General features: G+C 43.9%; 1 protein-coding gene across 1 annotated transcript in view; it reads left to right on the forward strand.

Annotated features, from left to right (window-relative positions):
* The window catches only part of NIN (ninein), a 96,200-nt gene that overhangs the window by 12,531 nt on the left and 67,501 nt on the right, over positions 1 to 16,168 (forward strand). Inside the window, exon 3 of the mRNA XM_040969517.1 lies at positions 10,719 to 10,800. Coding sequence (XP_040825451.1) covers positions 10,719 to 10,800 — 82 coding nt within the window. The remainder of the gene's footprint in view (positions 1 to 10,718; positions 10,801 to 16,168) is intronic.

The raw sequence follows: 16,168 nt of genomic DNA on the forward strand, positions 1-16,168 counted from the left end.
CAGGATTAGAGAGACACCAAGTGTCCTATCCAGTTAGGTTATTGGTGGCGCTGATCCTGTCGGAACCTGTTGGACGTCTGGGTGCCACACGGACCTATTTTGACCGGTACAATGTCACAGTCGGTATTATTTTCCTGTGAGACCTCAGCAAGTTCTCGCGAGCTCAGCACATGCACAGTTCTCTGTTGTCCCCTGCAGTCCCAAAGCTATTGCCACAGTGCACAAATGGCACCCGATGTGCTACCACAACAGTTCTTGATCTGCTGGCCGTCAGATCCGAGGGCTACCCAGACATGCCCCGGATGGAACCCATAGAATGCCACGTTGTTGCAGTTCGCCAAGTCAGAAATGAGCACACTCCCTTTCAGAGCATGCTCAGTCCTTTCCTTTGCCCTTTCCTCCTTAGGCAAAATGGCGCCCAATTCAGCTCTAGGGGGCTGACTGGGCTATGAAATCCTCGCTGTTTTCGCACTGCCCGCCTGGAACCTGCTGCTCTGTCTCTGCTCCTGGTCAAATCAAACGGACCAGCAGGACAGGCAGTTCCCCGTCTGGGTTCACCTCCCAAGCTCCCAGTGAAAGTCCCTTCCCACCTGGTTGCTGGTGGAGTTCTGGCTGCTGGTGGAGTTCAGATCGTCATGCTGGAGTATCATTCACTGCAACACCACACTGCTGTGCCCGCTGCTTTCCTGTGTCTGTCAGTCTCCAGGTACCCCTCTGCTGTTGTTCTGTCCTTTCCTATTTCCTGAAATATGTCCTCTCTGCTTCATCCTGATAAATGTTTCTCCTGATTTAACGTGTCCTTACCCTATTCCGCCATCTTGATTCTCCCTATGCACTACCTTTTTATCAGCTTGTTTTGTGAAATGGCATTGTTCGCAGAGCACATAAACCTGACCATATGTTGTTAATTTACCCTAGATGATCTATAATTTTAAATTATAAGAAAAAGACAATCCATACAATTCATAGGAGTAATCCAAATGCTGACCCCTGCATGATAAATTGGGTAGGGATCCTAAGTTGAATTATATATTATTTTGCATGTCAGTACCCCTTCTTCTCTGTCGAAGTATTTATGTAAAAATTTGTGTATAATAATGAGCTGCTTGGTTTAATAAGAAACGTAGAAGAGGGGCCAATATAACAACCTGAATGGATTTATATGTTAATTTTTTCAGTAGCTTTGTATGTGTGTGGCCCACATGTCTGGCATCCCACCAGCCTTGGTTAGCAGGTTCAGCTTACTTATATTTATGTTGACTGTAAATTCCTGTCTTATATTAAATTGGCTTTTGGGTGTATTGTTACCATCAATTTTCTAAGTGTTTATAGATTTAATTTTATTTTATAAATGAAGTATAATTTTTAAATAAAATAATGCTTGGGAGTTTTACCAATCATTCATTCTTAGAAAGGAGAGGATAGAAAATTTTTTTCTTCTCAATCAAAAAATATTAATATTGTCTCTGTACTTTTTACTTTGGCCATCTGTCTTCAGTAACTTGATTTATCTTTCAGCCTAATATTTCTTTTAATGACTCTTAAGGCAGGTAACTTGCCATTTTCATTCATTTTACTGACAGGCCATTTTCTTCCAAAGTATATTTCAGTTCCTCTGTCTGACTTTGTAATGAAGCCATATTTCCTTGAGCATGGTAGTTCCTGTGCAAGTATTGAAAATGTCTGAAGCCTGAAGATCTCCGATTTGAAGGGGTCCTTACTGGTCTTTTTTACTGAGTTATCCAAATAGCTATATCCGCGCTTTTGTCATCATTTGAGCATCTGTCAGTCTCTCTCACTCTCTCTTCCCTCCTTTCTCTCTGTCAGTCTTTCAAATAAATGAAATGTTATTTAAGAATAAAAAAGAACCCACTTATTACCAGTTGCATGAAGCTCCAGGGTTCCTCAAGACATTCAAGAACTTGGGGTCATTCTTAGGATGCAGTGGCTTAACTGCCCTTGGTGCCCACATCCCGTATGAGGACCAGTTCAGTCCTGGCTCTTCCACTTCTGATCCAGCTTTCTGCTAACGTGCCCAGAAAACAACAGCAGATGGTCCAAGTGTTTGGAGCCCTGCCACCCCATGGGAGACCAAGATGGAGTTCCTGGCTCCTGACTTTGGCCTAGTCCAGTCCTGGCCATTGAGGTGTCTTAGAGAGTCCATCAGTAGTTAGATGTCTCTCTCCCCTGCTTCCTTTCCTCCCTCTGCCACTTCCTCCTCTGTGTGTGGGTATATATATACACACATACACACACATATGTCTATGTACTTAATATATATATGCACACATATAGTGCATACATATGTAAATAAAATTTTTTCTAGTTTTTCCCTGGTTCCTTATAAACTATCTGTGGTTCTTTTATAAATTTCATGCTTAGTTGGTGATCCTCTGGTAGATTTGCTTATTTGTTTATCGCCAACTCTGAGGGATTTTCAAGGTTTTTTTTTTCCCCTACTGTATGCATTGTAATCATTGGGAAAATAAGGCGGAAATAGGTACATTCTGGTTGTGATTCCATGGCTTGTTTTCTGTGCGCAGAATTATGCGTGGTCATCAGAATGTCTATAACAAGCGCTGTAGCCATGGTCCCGTTTCATATTATTGATCTGAGGCCACTGGGGCCTATAGCAGGGTGAGCTGGAAGCCTTTTTATTACATCTCTGACCCTTTCTGGTATCTTGCTGTTCAACCACCATGGTTTAACCTGCAATGCTTAGCTCTATTATTATTATTATTATTATGTTTATTCTTATGGCGATCTTGTGCCCCTGTTCACATCAGCATTCTCCTCCTTTCCAGGAGCTCACCAGGCATTGATTTGGATGCCTGTAGGTCTGTGATTCCCCTTTTATGGGAAAGAGGCCTTCTGCATGGGAGGATGCTGGGCCTTGTTCTATTCTGTATTTAGGCTTTGTGATCAGACTCATGGCGGAATTTGCATTGCTTTTGTGTCCTGGAAATCCTTGAGTCCTTCAGACACAAGGGCAGGGGGACATACTGTGCTTTGAGTAGGAGGTAGGAGCCTGGCCTACATGGCCACTTTTCTTCCACCTCTTTTGTTTCAGTAGCACCTGTCTCCTCTAGCGGAGATGATGTGAGCAGAAATGGTCATTAGAGTTTTCGAGATTGTGTGTGTGTGTGTCTGTGCTTCTTGTCTGCCTAAAGGAAACCTACATTTTTTTTCAGTGTCCATCGCAGACTTTTGGTTTTAGGATTCCTGTGAATGGTGGAGAAACTCAGGACCTGGAGAGACATGTCCAAGCCTACCAGTCTTGGAAGTCTGGCCTGGATCCTGCCACGATTGAGCAATAAGGGCATGCTGCCTTAAAAACTCTGAGCTACAGTTCATCTCTGTCGTTAGGAAAATAATACCCTCCTTACAAGTTGTTGATGAGGACTGACTGAGTCAAAGGCTTATCGCAGAGACTGGGACACAGTTACCGGACTGCATCTTCTAAGCTCCTCTCCTCCACGCCCTGCACACCCAGAATGGGTTTCTAATAAGCAGTGATTTCCCAATGATGATTTTCTAGAAAAGCTTGTCAGAGTGAAAGGTTTGCTGGAAGCTGTCTTGAATTGCAATGATTTGCATCTGTTTCCTTTTGTAGATGGGGTTTCTTGGGTCAGTCCTGGAGTTCTTATTGTTGCTTTAGGTTTTAAAAAAATTTTTACCTTTTTTTTTTTTTTTTACATTTACTTTGAAAAGATTACAGAGAAAGGAGAGGGAGAGATATTCCATCTATGCTTCACTCTCCAGAGGGCTACAACAGCCAGGGCTGGGCTGGACCAAAGCCAGGAGCTTCTGCTGGGTCCCCCACATAGGTTGTAAGGGTTCACACACTTGGGCTCTGTTCTGTTGCTTTCCCAGATGCACTAGCAGGCAGCTGGATTGGAAATGGTGTAGGTGGGACTTGACCTGGCAGCCATAGGCCACAATACTGACCCCCTAAAAATCTACCTTTTAAAAATGACCTGGATTGGGCAGGTATTGTGGCATTATAAATTAAGCCTGCACTTGGAATGCCCTTATCACATATTGGGTTGCCTGGTTTGAGTGCCAGCTACTTCAGATTCAGCTACCTGCTGTAATGTGGAGAGGCAGCAGGTGATGGCTGATGGGGTTGGGTCCCTGCTATGCCTGTGCAAGATACAGATGGAGTTCCTGGCTCAGTCCTAGTTGTTGTTGCTGGCATTTAGGGAATAAACCAGCAGATGGGCACACACTTCTCTCTTTTTAAATAATGTATTTTTAAAATAAAGTGGCCTACACTTTTCTGTGTATCATCTGTATTAAATGTGAATGCTAAGCTACTTGAATGACGTATTAGAAGAAAAACATCTTACTGCATTTTTCACACTGACTTTCAGCCTGTGTCCTTTGTCTTGGCACCACACCGTCAACATTATTTTACTGGGCCTTCTTGGCATGAGCCTGTGTTTCTATTCCGCTCTTACCTAACACTTCATGTTTTTTTCTTTTATCAATTTCCCTAAGTATGAATAACTGCAACCCTACTAAATTTAATGACATTCCTGTTGATTTTTAGTTAATAAGCCCGTTGCACAGTGGCTAGAGTTCTCTCCCTTTGTGCTCTGTGAACACTGCCAGTCCCCACGCTTGCGAGCAGTGAATTGTTGCGGTGTAGCCTTCTGTGTTCTAGTTCCTGTGGCAGATTTTTCTGTGGTTTCAAAGAGCATTTGTTCCTTGTGCGCTGCTTCAACTCTCAGGCAAATAGTGCTTCTAAAAAAGCGCTGACATGAAGCACCGAGAGGACAAGTGAGGTGAATTTCTATTCAGCCATGGTGACACCTGACAAAAAAATATCCAACTTCACTTGTCTTCCTGTTCATTTAGTTTAAATGTCATGGGTGTTTTTAGTCAGTCATGTCATTTTTCCATCGCTGGGAACTGTCCTTTGAGGCACTCCAGATCCAGAGATGCTTGTACAATGGATGGAGTCAATTCTTATTCAAATGAGGAAGCATCGCCCAGCCCAAGTTTGCTTGTTACTTTGTGAGGTCTGATTGCATTGTGTGTTTGGGAAGATTTCTAAGTTGTACCAAGATATAATAGCAGAGCTCCCTTGGAGAAAACAAAATGGTGCTGAAAAATTGTGCTTACTGAGCATGTTCAACTGTTCACAGTAGGAGAGGATTGTGATGAGGAGGGCAGTCTGGGGTATGTCCTAGGGGGTCTTTTCCAATGCATCAGTATTCATTAGCACTGATGGAAACTAGCACTCTGCTGCCCCTGCTGGCCAGCCCTCTTCCTGCTAGAGGTGGCCTTGGTGGCTTTGATCATCTAAGCCCCTGTGTCTACTGGCCCCCATGTGAAGGAAACTGGAAATTTGAGATTTAATGTGTTCTCTTGGTTTGTTTTCTCCAGCCTACTTGAATTTTGAGTGTGTAGGTCAGCTTTTAAAGAAATGTTTTTTGGGGGCCCAGCGTGATGGCATAGCAGTTAAAGTCCTTGCCTTGAACGTGCTGGGATCCCATATGGATGCCAGCTCTAATTCTGGCAGCTCTGCTTTCCCTCCAGCTCCCTGCTTGTGCTCTGCGAAAGCAGTCGAGGATGGCCCAAAGACTTGGGACCCTGCACCCATGTGGGAGACCCGGAAGAGGCTCCTGGCTTCAGATTGGCTTGGCTCTGGCCATTGTGGCCCCTTGGAGAGTGAACCATCAATGGGGGATCTTCCTCTCTGTCTCTTCTCCTCTCTGTATATCAATCAAAATAAATAAATCTTTAAAAACATATTTTTGGAGCCTAGTGCAATCGCTCAAGTTACTAAAATTCTCTTCTTACAAGTACTGGAATCCCATATGTGTGCTGGTTTGTGTCCTGGCTGCTCTACTTGCTTGCGGCCTGGGAAAGCAGTTGAGGATGGTCCAAGTCCTTGGGTCCCTCCAACCTGGTGGGAGACTCAGAAGAAGCTCCTGGCTTTGGATCAGATCAGCTGCAGCTGTTGTAGCCATTTGGGGCATAAATCAGCAGATGGAAGATCTTCCTTTCTGTGTCTCCTTCTCTTTAAATCTGCCTTTCCAACAAAAATAAATACTTTTAAAAAGAAATAGCTTATTGAAATATGAAAGGTCTTTTGTTTTAGCTTTGGTTGCAGGAGAACGGTGTCTTCTCAATCTTAGTATATCAGTCGGTGCTCTTTGTGCTTATCTTGAGGTGTCATTGTCTGATTTCTGCTTCTGATCTGCAGTGGCTTCGATAGCATAAAAATGAAGTTTGTAATAAATCAGGAGAAAGAGTAGAGAGACTCCTGAATTGGTCCCATAACGTTTGCTATGAGAAGAGTGGCTGGCTTGTGACAACTGCCTCAACTTTTGAACATGTCTTGTCTTTTGATGCAGTTGTGTGTGGATTGTCCAGGAGACTATAAAATGGAAACTGGTAAGATATATCGCCTCTGTGTAGTTGGGGCTTGTAGTCTCAAAACTTCTGTTTTGTTTTGCCGTATTTGAGGGATTCTTAGCTCTCATCTAAAGCCTTGGAAGTTGATTAACATTAATTCCAGGTTGTAGAAGTCTTTTTTTTAAGATTTATTTATTTTTATTGGAACATCAAATATACAGAGAGGAGAGACAGAGAGGAAGATCCTCCATCTGATGATTCTCTCCCCACAGGGCCGTAATGGCCGGAACTGAACTGATATGAAGTTATGAGCCAGGAGCCTCTTCCTGGTCTCCCGCGTAGGTGCAATGTCCCAAGTCTTTGGGGTGACCTTGCCTGCTTTCTCAGGCCACACGCAGGGAGTTAGATGGGAAGCAGAGCTGCCAGGATTAGAACTGGTGCCCATATGGGATCCTGGTGCATTCAAAGTGAGGACTTCAGCCACTAGTGCCCCAGATTGTAAAAGTGTTTGCTACTTGCTTGTTCAGGGGTGTGAGATTGAGGTATGTAGACCAGACGAGACCGTCATTGCCACTTGTCCCTGTGGGGACCAGATTGCCAAAGGCTCTTCACAGCTACCTCTGTCAGAACCTAGACCTTGGGAAGACTCATCGGAGACCCGGGAAGTCACGAATAAAGGACTCAGCATTCTGGGGACAGAGCTAGGTTTTCATCCAGGTCCCTAAAGGAGCACCACGAGAGAGGGCAGCTCGGCGCTGCGATCTGTTGCTCTGATTCTGGGCAGCTGCACAGGTCCTCGGGATGGGCGTGGGGGGCTGTGGGATCCCAAACTCCTCCTTGACTGTTTCTGTCACTCTATGCCCAGTTGCTTTGCTCCAGAATGTCTTGTTTTCTCTATGGAAGTGGGGATGATAGTTACAGATCCCATTAATCCCTTCAGGAGTGTTACCCATCGCTTGCTGGGTGTCTAATCCAAGAGTACTTCAGCTTGTAGGAAACAACTAAATGCTGTAGGTTTGTTTTGGTGCCAAAAACATTTTGAAATGTTCATAGACTTTTTTGGGGAGGGTAATAATTTGTGTGAACATTTTGAAGATTCCATCAAGGCATGGATTTCTCATTTGTTTTGCATCAACAGAGGCACCTTTGAATTCCATTTTCCGTAAATTTCTGGAGTACCCTCTTGCATCCCACAATGTTCTGTGTAATGTATGTGATGCACTTGTTATCTTCCTAACACTGCTGTCAGCACAGTAGGGTCATAATTAACATAACACTGCCATGCTCTGGGCACAGTGCCCATCGGACTCCCCATGACATTTCCTGAGGGTCTGTGCTCTGTGGTGACAGGGATTTTATCCTCCTTGGTTGCTGCCTTGTCGCCAGGGCCTAGGGCAGTGCTGGCATGTGACAGCTGCTTGATAAAGATCTGTGGATGAATCATATCTTTCCTTTATCTCCCCACTTGCACAGATGCACGAATTAAGAGGCTTAGTGAGGTAGCCAGTTCACAATAGGAAGTGAGCAATACAAGCTGAATTAGATGCCGAATCCACCTGCTCCGGAGCCTCCTGTGTCCTCTGCCCCTTCTCTTGCCTTCTCTGGAAGAAATGATGATGTTAGCTGGAATGAGGAGACGCCTGGCTAGTGGCCGTGGGTGGGAGTGTGCGTGGGTGTGTAGTGACCGCTGGTTGGTTGGCTGGTGAGAGGAAGGCTTTACCCACATGGGATGGAGCTGATTGGCTGGTGAGAGGAAGGCTTTGCCCACAGGGGATGGAGCTGATTGGCTGGTGCGAGGATGGCTTTGCCCACAGGGGATGGAGCTGATTGGCTGGTGCGAGGATGGCTTTGCCCACAAGGGATGGATCTGGGATGCAGAGTCCCTTGTCAACTATGAAGCTTAATTAGCACAGCTTACCTTTCTGTCACATTTTAACTCTTTCAGGGGTTGTACCCTGAAAAGTGCCCTGCTTCTGTCATAGATGTTAGCTCCTAATGTGATTTTTAAAATCCACACAATATGAGTTGAAATAGGCTAAGTGCTTTCACAACCTAAAAAACCAATAAGTAATTTTTAAAAAGTTACTATGTGAGGTAATGGATGTATTTATTAATTTGAATGCAGTGATTATTTTTGAGTACTTACATATATCCAGTCATCAAGTTCTATGCCTTAAAAATAAAAATAAGACTTTGAAAAGTATGTCTATATAATCTAAAAAGAATTTTATTAAGATTTATTTGTTTTTATTGGAAAGGTAGATTTACAGAGGGAAGCAGAGACAGAGAGAGATCTCCATGGCTGCAACAGCCAGAGCTGAGCCAATCTGAAGCAAGGAGTTTCTTCTGGGTCTCCCATGTGGGAACAGGGTCCCAAGGCTCTGGACCATCTTCCACTGCTTTTCCAGGTCATAAGCAGGGAGCTGGATGGGAAGTGGAGCAGCTGGGACATGAACCAGCACTCACATGGGATGCCAGTGCTTGCAGGTAGAGGATTAGCCAGTTGAGCCATCATGCCAGCCACTAAATTTTTATTTTTTAAAGATTTATTTGGAAGGCAAAGTTAGAGGCAGAGAGAAAGATTTTTCGACCACTGGTTCACTCCCTAAGTGATCACAACAGCCAGCACTGGTCCAGGCTAGAGCTAGGATCCAGCAGCTGCTTCTTGGTCTCCTACATGGGAACAGGGGTCCAAGTACTTGGGCCATTTTCTTGTGCTTTCAAACTGCTTGCTGCTAATGGTATAAGAAAGTGGAGTAATTACACTGTAGGCCATGTTACAGGTTGCAGCTTAACCTGTTTTTGTATCCATCAGTTAAATTTAAGCTTAGGTGCTGTGTTGTGGACAACATCCAGAGCAACCCATAACAGCAAATGGTGTGAACCAAAGCCACCTTGTCCAACTGGAATTATGGTGGGAAGAAATGGAGTCTCTCCCTCTTCTGTCAGTGTAGAATCTGATACATTTGAGTCATAAAAGAGTACATACAAATGGCCACAAGGAAACTGTTTTCATGCCAACCATGTGGCACCAACGCCAGAATCCGCTGAGAACTGGTTCTAGTCCTGGCTTCTCCATTTCAGTCCCTGCTGCTTGCTGATGCAGCTGGGTAAACAGCAGAAGATGGCCCAAGTGCTTGGGTCCCTGGCCTTACATGGGAGGCCAAGATGGAGTTCTAGGCTCCTGGCTTCAGCCCAGTCTAACCCTGACCATTGTGGCCATTTGGGGTATGAACCAACAGAACAGACAGAAGATCTCTCTGTAACTCTGCCTTTCAAATAAATAAATAAATCTGAAAACAAAGAAAACTTCTTTGGTTAATTTTTATAGAAACCGAGGTGGTATCCCCATTTGGACGCAGAATTCAGTTCTGTAATACTTAGATCCTGGTTCATTGCCTTCAAGGTCATTGTTCTTTTAGGAATTCAGGAATGGGCTTTCTAAGAGCCTTCTATCCTTGGTGTGGGCTATTTGTTTTTACTTGTTTATCAAGTCATAAGGGTCTCAGGAGATGAGCATCATACACCTGCCCCAGGCCAGACTGTGTGAGTCATTCCCTAAGGAATTCTTGATTCCTGCTGCACTTTCCTGGGAGAAGAAAGGATTTGTGAGGCACAGTGGCTGCATATAATTAGCTTGGGAAGTGTCCGTTAGTTAGTCTCTAACCTAACACCTTTCTCATCTGGTGTTACTCAGAAAAAATAACAGGAGTGAAGGGTTCAGAGCACTTCTTCTTGGGCGCTCGTTGGGAGGGTTTTGCCCTATTGCTTTTTCCTGACAGCTGGAGTCAAGTCAGTGTCAGCGTTTGGTGTGGGGGGTCAGAAAGGATCAGCCCACTTTCCCTTGTGTGTGTTTGAGACACAAAAGGCACCCAAGGTGGACTCACTCCAAGGTCAGCTTACTCTGGGGTCACCAGGACAGGAACAAAAGGGTTTCTGGTACTTTGTAGATAGATTTCTATTCCTGCGGCTGTGGCAATTGGTTTATTTATTTTTTTTAATTTATCAGATTGTAATGCAAAGTTACAGAAAGAGAGAGAAAAGGTGGGAGAGTGAGAAAGAGAGAAAGATCTTCATCTGTTAGTTCACTCCCTAGATGGTCGCAATGATTGAGGCTAGACCAGGCAGAAGCTAGGAGCCAGAAGCTTCTTTCTGGTCTCCTGCGTAGGCGCAAGGAACCAAGGACTTGGACCACCTTCTGCTGCTTTCCCAGGCACTTTAGCAGGGAGCTGGGTGGGAAAGTAGAGCATCCAAAACTTCAGTAACCACCCAAATGGGGTGCTGGCCTTGCACAATGTCAGCCTCTATGGAAATGATTTGAAACTTAATCTTGACTTTTTTTTTTCCTTTAGGTACACTTTGATCAGTTTAAAGAGGCGTTAATTCTGATCTTGTCTAGAACTTTATCGAATGAAGAGCACTTTCAAGAACCAGGTAAGGGCTTCTCCCTTTCTCCCCTGTCCGCATTCTCTAAGGTCGATCAGGGAAAAATGTGGGGCCCTGGCAGCATGTGAGGCAAGGATTTGGGGCATCTGCCTTTTGCAGGCTGAGCAGTTATTTTCAGTGACTTCTCCCTCAATATTATTGGAAAAGCCATGCAGCTGTCAGACTCTAAAATGGGACTTCTTGACGTTAGCAGTGCATTACGGGAAAAATATTGGGTCGTCCTGGGTGCTCTTGTCAGCATGAACCATGGAGCTGGTGGCTGCCTTCATCCCCGTTTCCTGTGCATGTTGCAGGAGAGGGGGTGAGGAAATCTCCCCTGGTGGAAGAGAAATTCACCAGCAGTGAATTTGATTTGGTCCTGATGATTGGCCTAACGCATTGCTGTGAATATTCCCCCACGACATTGTAATTGCATATTTGCCTCCCCTCTCAGGTGGTGGTTCTTGGGGGACTATATTGTTCAGTTTTGTATCTCCAGGGTCGCCAAGAGGGCTGAGAATTCCAAGAGTTCAGTAAATTTTGGCAAATAAAAGACCAACTGCTGCATTTCTCTTTTTAAAAAACACCAATTAGAAAATGCATTTTTTACTCCGTGTATCTCTAAAAAAGAAAAGTTGATGACAGTTCCAGTGTGAAATGCCATCAGGGTAAAAAATATTCTAATTTCACAGTGTTCAAATCTGTGTGTGTGTGTGTCTTAGAATCAGTGAAACGTGACAGATATCTAAGGGGAAGTTGAGACAGAGCAGAAATGTGTATTATAGTGTAGTCTGGCTTCATTAACTCAGTGCCTGTTTTGGGCTAGGGCTAGTTTAACTACAAATGGACAGGGGAATTTTGTTTGATGAAATTTTGTATCTGTGTTATGATAGTAGTAAGATGATCGTGTGAGTTGTTCTCATAGAAGTATGTGCCAAAATGAAATGTATTCTGTGTGAATTATTCCTTAATAAGCCAAATGGTAAAGGAGAAAATTTAAGGAGAAAAAGCTCAATCTAACACTGAGGAGAATCATCACCATTTTCTCACTACAGTCATCCACTGTGACCTTTAGATGTAGTGCAGATGGGAACTCATGTCTTAACCTCACTGGTGGCTTAATGCTTCATCTACCTTCCGGAATGTTCCAGACTCGTCACGTGCACGAGCATCTTCTTTTCAGTAATGTTTGGGTTTTGGATTATGTGTTTCACATTTTGCTAATGGTAGCTAATTCTTGGAGGTTTATTGTCAATGCTTGGGCTTGCCAGAACTCTCTGGAAGCCCCCAGAGGACCTAGAGGCAGGATATTATCTGCTTGAGATTTTCCCAACTAACAGTAGAATTTCTGGAGGTGACCCATTGCCAGAACATGGACTTCTGTTCCCTGTGGGATCACCCGTTATGTTAGTATTTGTATTTTTCTAAGTTTGTCCATCATCTCTAACAATGACGTGAGATTCAGGGACTTCGAACAGAGCTATGGGAGCCTCACCACTGCCATGCCTTTTGTTTCAAGTAAACAGGTCGTAGAACAGTAACTCCAGAAACAATTGGAGAAAATAGAATTAAACAATAAGTTCACTTTGGCACAAAGCATATTGAAACGCTTGCATAGCTTTTTCATAATGTGATTTCTCATGAACTCTTTACATTCATACATGGATTCCAAGATATTTTGCAAAAAATAAGCATTTTTTAATAAATATCTTTTAATTCCACTCTTCGCACACCCCTTGAAGCACCCTTGCCTGTACAGAAATCCCTGTCCTGATAATAGACTTTTTATGTGGTGTTGAAATGGATAGCCCTTCTACAAGTCTAACTGGTTCTTTGGTTGGTTACCATTTTGTTAAAACTTGTGCTGTCTCCTGCCAGAAAGTTGGCCTAATAGACACCCAGATTTGTGGTAATCACCAGTGTGAAAGATGCCCCTTAGAGTTGTGTGGTGCTGGGAGCTAGGAAGCAGAGTGATAGGTTGGACATGATGGTAGCCGGGTCTGGATGATACATGCACGTCCCTGCTGTACAGCCTGGATGGCTGTTTGGTCAACATTCTAGGATGTCACCCAGGAGGAACTCTGAGTTTTCTCCTTTGTGTAGATTGCAAAAGAGAGTCTGCCTCAGCGCTGCCTTGAGTTAGTGCAGTGCAGCAGCAGATAACCAACACGGGCAGTGCCGCATGCCATGTTTGTGGCTTCCGTGATGTTTGTCCTGTTAGGATGATATCTAAGGTGGATTCTGCATGCTAAATGTTTCATCTCCTAAAAGCCATGAGTCAGCTCTTCCTCCCACATTCCCTGCCTGGTTCCTTGTGTCTCTACTTGATTGGATTGTCCCTGGTCCCTCCAGCTGTCCGTGGGGGCTTATATGCTCCTTGGCACTCAAGCGTTCTTTCACCCATTCAGAGACATGGTCCCTTCTCTTCGCTTCCACTAATGGGGCTAGCGGGGAAGAGGCAGAAGGCAGGACTTGAATGTGGTGGATTTCAGAGGCCACCTGCAGTCCCTTCTCCCTGAAATCCTAGGCATTTTAGGATGGGAGCTCAGCCATTTTGTCAGTGAGCTCTTTGGGACCCAAAGAGAGACAGAGCTGCACTGAAGGTTTAAGGAATGGCAGTGGAGTGGGAGGCCTTACCTGTGTCACTCAGGTGGCTTCCCTGGAAAGATGTTAACCTTGAAGTGGCTGAGGAGGCCTGAGTCCGTGTGGCCTGGCCTAGAGAGGCAGCAAGAATAGTAGGAAAAATTTGCACCTGATCATTAAGGATGAGGGTACCTGGGTCATTCATACTAGTCTGCTGCTTGAAATGTAAGTTTTTACCATAAAAGGTGAGGTCTGTGCTTTTGCTGTTTTTCCTTTTGGAAGCAGTAGCCTTGGAAGGAAAAGATTCAAATAGAGAAAGAGACTGGAAAAGTAAAAAGGTTATGAGATACCACCTTGGTAACCAGGGCTGTCGGGAACTAGTATTCTCCTGTACCTAGGAGTTTCTAAGCAGTTGTGTGCATGCATGCATATATTCAAAAGCAAAACTACAGAGAAAGGGGAGCAGAGAGAGGAGAGCGAGATCTCCCATCCATTGGTTCACTCCCTGAAGGGACCCAGTAGCCAGGTCTGGGCTATGCCAAAGCCTTATGCCTGGAACTCCATCCTGGTGTCCCCCATGGGTGACAGTGGTCCAAGTACATGGGGCATCTTTCACTTCCTTCCCAGCTGCACTAGCAGGGGGCTAGATTGACGGCAGAACTGGTACTTCCCTGTGGGATACCAATGCTGCAAGGCGGTGTAATGTGCTGTGTTACACACTGGCCCATAAGATTTAAGTTGGACAGATGCTGTCCTGGACTGTAATGTGGAAAGTCAGTCTAATGGGACAGACAGGGCCTTGTGCTGGCAGCTCGGAAATGCTGCTTCTGCCTGTATACTGGGGGAGACTTTGTATGTCACAACCTTTGAGGTCATGGTCACCTCACATGTAAAAGTGGTTGTGCTAACAGCTGAATGATGTCTGGAACAGGCCTGGGGAACCTTTTCTCTGCCAAGGGCCATTGGCAGGCCATATGCAATTATCAGCTTGAAAGTTAGCCTGCTACAGATTTCTGGAGTTTCGAGTCCCCACTGTGGTGGCTGTGGCAGGGCCGGGCTGGCATGTCACCCCTGGACTCTGAGCCATGAAGGAAGCCCCTTTGTGTTTTTGTAAGCTCTTACCCACTAGAAATTGGTGCCTCAAAAGTTGTTCTTCCTATTGACAAATACCCAGTATTTTGCCTGCTTTAGTATACTTCTGAGAAGCAGCTGTGTGTGAAGAGGAGCAGAGGTAAGATGAGCCATAATATCCGCAGGCTTGGGTCCCATTGTGTTTCTGCTTCTCTCAGCCATACTTTCTTAATCTTAAAACTGCAGACTAGATTTGTTTCAGTGTCTTTTTAATAGTCATATTTTGTTTTTAATTTTCTGAGCTTTAAATTTATTGCTTAAAAAGCAGTAACAACAACTAAACATGATTAAAAAAAAAAACACTGAGATTCAGATATGGCCAAATAAAAACTAGAGACATTGGACATCCTTTGAAAATTCCAAACTGGTTAACATTGCCAGTGGCGTAACCCTCTTATCTATGTGTACAATTTAATTTCTAAATTATTTTTCCTGAAGAAGGCATCAAGTTAACTATTAGCTTTTTATTCAATTCGAGATGGACTATGGCTTAAAGGATTTGCAATTGCAAGATGGAAATGCAAGTGAGTACTTGCAGCAGCAACGTGTGGGCTGGGCCTATCTCCTGCGGCTCTCTTTTCTTTGATGCTTCTGGCATTAGATTTCTGTTCTGCAGCTGAGGTTAGTGGAATGCAAAAAACATTTTCTTTCCCTAGTGTGGCCCATTAAAAATGTCTTTCCTTTGTTTATTGATGGAGAAAAAAAACCTCAGATTTGGAAAGACCAATTCATTGGGAAAACAGAACTTTAGCCATTGTTTTGGTTTAAATGATCTTTTTAATAGCAGACTTCCCTAATTCTCGGAAGTGAACATCATTATTTTTCTTAGAGTTGGAAGAAGTAAAAAAATGATTTACAGACATGTTTATATCCACTCAGGAAAGCTGCACCGATGCACAACCTGGGGCTGAGTGTGGGACCCTGGTGGCCAGTGTCTCCAGTTTACCTTGTAACTCCATCCAGGACCTTGGGCCAGGCTCTGAACCCTGCCTGCGGCCTCTGGTTTTCAGAGGAGTCACAGATACCTCAAGAGACTTCTGTTGTCCTTTGGTTAAGAATCTGTTCCCTTGGTGTTGGTGAGATGCTAATAGTGAGGACTAGTTTTCTCCAGAAGTTGAATAACAGAGAGACTACCACCACTACCACTAGTAATGAAAGTGGTGTGTTAGAGGTGTGTTTGTAAGGAAACTGAAAACATCCTTACCCGTTGAGATTATATGGAATGACAGAACCAATTATGGGTAGACACAAGTGTGTGTAGTCATTTGAAACAGTAACACATTCTCTCTCTCTATATATGTATATATATCTCTATATGTGTTTGTGTATATATAATAGTCACAAGCTTTGAAATCTATGCATATGAGAATTTTGAGCAATTCATGAAACATGCATGTCATGAGAAACTTGAACATCAATTGCATAAGTTTTTTGCAAAAATAAGCTTATCTTTTCATTCTATTTGTTTTTGTATTGTTGAAAGTCTCCTCTATAAGAGGAAAAAAGCTGACAGTGGGTTAATAGGCAAACCGAACATATCTGTACAGTCAGTCTCATGAGAGCTATTGTGCTAAAGAACACTTGTGATAATTTTACAAAGGACAAAAAGGCAATCTTATAAATGTACAAGATGTATGCTTTTTGAAGTTATATAAATGGGGAG

Source organism: Ochotona curzoniae, unplaced genomic scaffold, assembly GCF_017591425.1.
Source record: "Ochotona curzoniae isolate NIBS_2020 unplaced genomic scaffold, NIBS_Ocur_1.0 scaffold_4701, whole genome shotgun sequence".
Classification (NCBI taxonomy): Eukaryota; Metazoa; Chordata; class Mammalia; order Lagomorpha; family Ochotonidae; genus Ochotona; species Ochotona curzoniae.